At 45.3% G+C, this 6,000-nt stretch overlaps 1 protein-coding gene across 2 annotated transcripts in view; it reads left to right on the top strand.

The window, feature by feature from the left end:
• Positions 1 to 5,071, top strand: part of UTS2B (urotensin 2B) — a 17,541-nt gene extending 12,470 nt beyond the window's left edge. For both annotated transcript variants that reach the window (XM_017810510.1, XM_017810509.1), the window contains exons 4-6: positions 1,427 to 1,464; positions 2,641 to 2,734; positions 4,475 to 5,071. In XM_017810510.1, the coding sequence (XP_017665999.1) occupies positions 1,427 to 1,464; positions 2,641 to 2,734; positions 4,475 to 4,500 (158 nt within the window). In that variant the 3' untranslated portion in view covers positions 4,501 to 5,071. The remainder of the gene's footprint in view (positions 1 to 1,426; positions 1,465 to 2,640; positions 2,735 to 4,474) is intronic.
• The last annotated feature ends 929 nt before the right edge of the window (positions 5,072 to 6,000 follow it).

Here is a 6,000-nt window from a genome sequence, read left to right as displayed (position 1 = left end):
ACATCTCTCAAACTGAGTCCTGATGTAACGGATTTGTTTAGGAACTGTTGCTTTTACTTGCAGTTAAATATCTGTCAGAAAATATTCTGGATTTTTCAACAGAATGGTTTCCTTTTTGAAGGAAAAACCGAAAAAGCAGTCAATACTTTCTTGGAACCCTCCTGCTCAGTTTCAAACATTTAAAAATAAAAAAAAAACCAAACACAAAACAAAACAAAAAAACAAGTCTGGCAATGTGTCTGTGAGTTGAAGTCTTATCTGAAATCTGAAATCAAGGGGAATTATGTCCTAAATCCCCTTGACAATCCAGACCAATGCCGGGTGCCACATTAGGAACAGACAAAAGAGGCAGTTTCAGGGCTGTTTTTTGGCTTGCTTGTGGGGCCTAGCAGAGATATTCTTTAGCTCTTTCCTGGCTCTTCTGCTTATTTTAGTGCATTTTTCCCAAATGCACTAAATTAGCGCTTAAAACCAGCTGATCATTTTGTGTTCCACTCCCAGGAGGACTACTGCAGCCAGTCACTCAGCTTTAACTGAGCTCATGTATCTTATTAAAAAATTAAGTGGTTTTGACATCAGTTTGAGTCTGGAATAAGGTACCTCAGTCCTCAAGAGTAGTGAGACTGAAACCCCCTATTCCTGCAGCTTTCCCTATCATTAGTCCAGGCCATTTCAAATTCAGCTGGAGGGTTTAAATCCTGTTTTCAGGAACCTAATTCTCTCCTCCTTCTGAACAGGATGTCTCAGGGCAGTTCGTTCATCCACCTGCATAGTTTTTTGACAGTAGTACAGTACTGATTAGCCTTGAGATCTCTAAGTCTGATCTATGAAGCTGGGCCCCAGGTCCTTGTGCTCCCCCAACATTTAGAGGTGTGAAATCTGTGCACTCACTGCTATGTGACTTTTCCTGTTGCTCCACTCTGTTAGCCCAGATCTTTGCTGACTTATAAAGCAGTACGTTCTGTTAGGCTAACTTTGTGTGTTCTGACTTCTGCCTGCATGGGTGATGTGAGCATAAACAAGTCCTAAAGGAAGCAATGAAATTTCATATAAAGGCCAGTGGCAGAAAAGCCTGAATTAGAGATTTGCTGTTAGCAGGATAAAATTAAAAAGCAGCAAAGAGGTTCACCTGAGTTGGTGTCACACAGTAAGTGACCTCATTGGGCCAATTCCCCTATGGCTTGGTGAACAGCAAAGAAGCCTCCCTCATAATGGAGAATTAGGATAAAGTCCAATAGGATTCAGCAGAGAAGACCTACTTTTCTGTCAGTTTCTGCTGTCATTCATTTGGAGATCACTAGTAGGAATTAAATGATAACTAGGTCTTTTCTTGTTAACCCCTGGAGAGGACAAATGAGGAAATGGTTTTTAATTTGAGCTTCAGTAAGCAATGCAGATACTGACATGACTCTCTCCCTTCTTGCAGACTGGGAGTTGGCAAAGAAATTTGAAGAGCTTGAACAGGTGAGAAAATTAAATGCATAGACACATAGATGCATACATGTATGAATAGTTAAATGATTGTTTAAGCTGTCTTTATGCCATATTCTTCCGTCTTTGCATCCTGCTGCCCTTCATCCTGATGATATGATGTAAGCATGTATTGCACAAAGAGAAAAGGAAAACCCGGGCTATAAAAGCAGAACCTGGGCTAAACAGCTGCCCAAGCTGGAAAAGGTGGAAAGAGAGCAAGGCTATGGATGAGTGCAATAAGAGCTGAGGCAGCTCCTGCCTTTGTCACCAGTGAAAGGCCAGTGAAGGCCAAGCCAGGAAAAAATTAAGCACCAATGGAAATCTCCATGGAAGAAAAGCAAGTGAGAAGAGGAAGTCATGCTTCCTTCCTAGGCATTGTATCAGCTGGCTGCAGTAGATAATGAGTTGAAGTTGGAGGGACAGCCACTGCCCACCTAAACCACAATTTTTTTTCTGGACTCTTTGCTAGTAAAGGTGGCCCTACCCAAGGTCAGAACCCTGCTGAGCTGATCAAAGTGCACACACACACAGAGCATCCCCTATCTACACACAGTGCCCAGGAATAGGGAAAGGTCTGCAGCAACCTTGACACAGCTGCCACTCCCCAAACCCCATGAGCAGTGGAAGTGTTTTTTCTCCCCTTCTCAGATCAGCTGTTTGCATGGATCCTGGAGGCTGTGATAGGTTCCACATGGCACATTTTGCTTCAGACTGAAAAATCACAGTGCATCATGACAGAGGGGAGGCTGCCAGATTCTATGCTAGCCCCTTGCTCCAGTGCTGAGGGATGTTAAACTCTGACTTTCTGGGGGCAACTCTGCCAGAGCAGAAGTCAGGATGGTTCACAGTCCGCTAGAAAATAGGGATGAAGAACAAATATGGTAGACTACCCACATTATAACCAGGGAAAGTCAGCAAGAACTGTGAGGGAGAGAAGGGAGGGACAACCCAGAGCAATGGAAGAGCGATGCTCTCTGCTGCAGTGGCTGGATGCCTGGAGACCTGCCTCAGCCCTGTCTTGACTCTTAATCCAATATCCTACACAGCCTCCTCTCCACAGGGGTTACAGCCAGTCTATATGTACCTCCTTTGCCCTGAACTTGCCAGCACTCTGTGGAGCTCCTCAAGATGGGGCCTTTGTTTACTGCTGTGTTTCTGTTTAAACAGCTGGAGAAGTTGAAAGATCAGCTCTCAACTGAGGAAGGGTCAGAGGTGGCCTATGCCTTGGAAAGTCTCTCAGCATCCCAGCCCAAAAAACGCGGTAGGTTTTGCATTAGAGCCTTGCAGCCATTCTGTCCACTCTCATCTCTAGGCCTTCCTTTCTGCAGCAAAGGCAGTGACAGTAAACATGCCCCAAATATGCTGAAAAACATCTGGTTGGCAGCTTATCCAGCAGTCCTGTCCCTCTCTTGTTAATGGCTAGCTGGTTTAGCAGCTGGTGAGAAGGACTGTGTACCCAACCCTGTCTGCTATCGAGGCAGGTACAACTGGGTCTGCACACCAGGCTCTCATGGAGGCAGTCAGTGTCACATCCCACTTTTCACAGAGGAACATGGGGTTATGTGAGCAAAGAGTGCCTGCCCTGGAGGGGGTGAGTTCTGTGTGAACACGTCCCCACAGTGCACCCGTTGCTTTGCTCTGGGCACAAAGCTGGTGCTGAAGGCATAATGAGACATGTGGACTGCACATGTTCCCCTCTGCCAAGGTCAATGCCTCCCTACAGAGAAAAAAGGGGCACTTGTTTCTGCTGCTGAAAACCAGCTAAAAAGATGTGGAAATCAACCAAGAATGCAGGGAACTAAGATCTGGTAGGTCTCCCAGTTGGTCTTCAAGCTCTGTCCAGTCCATAACCAGTGGCTCAGCAGCCTGTTGTACCAGTGCTCCTGCTAGACTGCCCCTGACAAGCACAGGGACAATGCTGTTCATAGTGGCTTTCTGTGGATTCCTCCACAAAGCAGCAGCAGCAGCAGCTGTGAACCAGAAGTCACTGATGACAGATCTGGCCTAAAAACAAAAGAGCTAGTTCTGCCCTTAGCCCACATGCTTTGTGCATGTGGAAGCTGACAACCTGCCAGACAGCCAAGAGAAAATTCCTTTGTGCAAGGCTTGCTTAAGTGCTTAGGTGATCCTTAGGCAATATGCAATTTACAAGCAACCCTGGAGGCTGTCATTAATTTGGCTAATGTAATTCATGCCCTCACCAGTCCTGGAAGTTTTAAAGATAGATAAAAGTACTTCCCCTCACCAGGTTTAAATCAGATTCTGACAGAAATTAAAACAGAGAATCTTTGTCTTCATCTAAACTCCTTCCAGTCTGGGAGGAGCTCGTGTCTCAGCATGAGCACTGCTGATTCAGGAGAAGCTTCCTTCCAAGATCCTGCTTTCAAAAACCAGGTAGAAATCTCTTCTCATACTTTATAATAGGAGACCCACATGGGATTCATGGATTCATTTTGGTGAAACAGCTGTTTTTTCCAACACCAAAATATGCATCCTTCCTTAATCTAGTCTTCTTAGAAGATCCCACAGAGATCAGTGTTATTTGGAGATGGGTAATAGCAGAGTGGTAGTGACTGGGTTTTAAAAAAAAATAAGTAAGGATCAGATGCAGTTTCTCCAAGTCCGTATCCTGCTCCTCCAGTCAGCCACAGGTGAAACCCCACACACACACCTCTGAGGCAGAAAAACTGCTGGCCAGTAGACAAGAAATAAAAAGCTTCTTCCTGACATTGCTGAAGTAGAGCAAAAGGAACCCTTTTAAATAGAGCAGTATGGAAACAACATTTACATCCCCTGTTTACACCATGAGCAGCTAAAGAAAACACCTTCTAAAACTGTTATATAAAGTCAAAGCTGATAATTGAGGTGTGCCCAGAAACCACACTGCTGCCTTCACACCTCAGTTCTCTCAAGACATGTGTCTTTTGAAACCCTCTTCCAGAGTGGGAAGCTGGAAAAAGTCCCTTGGATGCTAACATCCTTCTCTTGCATCCCTTTCCAGCCTGCTTTTGGAAATACTGCATCTGAAGGCTCATCAGGACTGGAGGATGAAGATGAGCCCTTCCCCAAACTGCCTTGCTGGGTATTAATGTGTTAAGAATTTGTTCTGTTCTCTCATCGTGCTGCTAATTTGGATGCCATCCTCCATGACCACACCACAGCCAAGTCTAACAGGGACTGTGACAGGAGCTGGTAGCCCACTGCCACTCTCTGCTGTTCCTTCCTTCCAGGTCTACCCTACCATGGTCTTCTACTTGGAAGATGCTTCCCAACTTTCTGTGCTGTCCTGTGTGTGCCATTCAGGCTATTGCCACTGTACACTCTCCCCCTTCCCACCAGGTCCCCTGAGGCACCAAACACTAACTCAGCTTCCCTGGCCTCGAGCCTCTGCCCACACCTGCAAATGTTGCTCACAGTGGTGTCTGGGTTTTCTGTTGCCTCCTACAAACAGGTCTGTGATGACCTAATGGCTGCTGTTGGGACAGGAAGGCAGGATGGGTGTGATTGTGAAGGGCTCAGGGCTCAGGCTGCCTGCCTCAGCTTGCTGAGCCAGAGCTGCTCCTCACCATGTCCTGTCACTGTGCACAGGGGAGGGCAAGCACAGAAATCTGGATCCATTGGATATTGTTCCAATAAAGATTTTCTGTTGCACAGAAGCGTGTGGTGGTTGCTTTCTCAGCCCCTGCAGAGGCCCAAGGGGCAGCACATTTCCCTTGATGTAGGCTCTTGTTACCTTAATGGTTCATGTGAAGTTTACAGTGGAAATAAGGCTCCCATTAAACACCTAGAGTTTTAATGTGCCTGAGAGACAGATCCTTCCTTTTGATCAGGATCAGGAATGAGAGCTGGGTCTTCCTCACAGATGTGTGGGATGTTGTCCTCATAGGACTAGACCAGAACCACTGGTTTCTACCTACTCACCCCAAAGAGATGTTTTCAGCAGAGATTTTTGGCTCATCTGGCTGGTTAGTGCAGGGACTAGCAAAAGGAAGAGATCACAATCCATCAGTGATTCCTACATATATAAATCTTAAGTCACAGTATCCACATTTATTTGCAAAAACAAAGGACCTTGTTCCCGAAGGTGTAAATTCAGAATAAATCCTGATGTTAGCTTTGAGGTTTGCAACAGTATAAATGAGAGCAGGATCTGATAGCCACTGTGAATATGTGGAATGATTTTGACTAGCATTGAACTTTCTCTCCAGCTCTTTTGAGCCATGTGATTTAACTGTAGCTTGCATACTACACAGTCTTCAAAATGTTACCTCTCCCAAAGCTGTAATTACCATCCTACACTCGTTGCCTTGGGCTCTGGCAAGAAGAACATGCTTACCACAGCAGTACCTTGCATGTACTTCATTAACAGGAGATCTATTCATCCTATTACAGGCCAAAGCCAGCATCTATGGAATAAAACCAGCTTCATTATATCAGTGAAGTTTAATGACATGCAAAATACAGTTTCCTGTTACCATTAATTATTTGTTATTTCCTTGGTAGTGACTTAGAACATATTTCCCATTT

Source organism: Lepidothrix coronata, unplaced genomic scaffold (assembly GCF_001604755.1).
Source record: "Lepidothrix coronata isolate B3197 unplaced genomic scaffold, Lepidothrix_coronata-1.0 Scaffold29, whole genome shotgun sequence".
NCBI classification, from domain to species: domain Eukaryota; kingdom Metazoa; phylum Chordata; class Aves; order Passeriformes; family Pipridae; genus Lepidothrix; species Lepidothrix coronata.
Note: the sequence above shows the minus strand (reverse complement) of the source record. Positions and strands in the feature narration are given on the sequence as shown.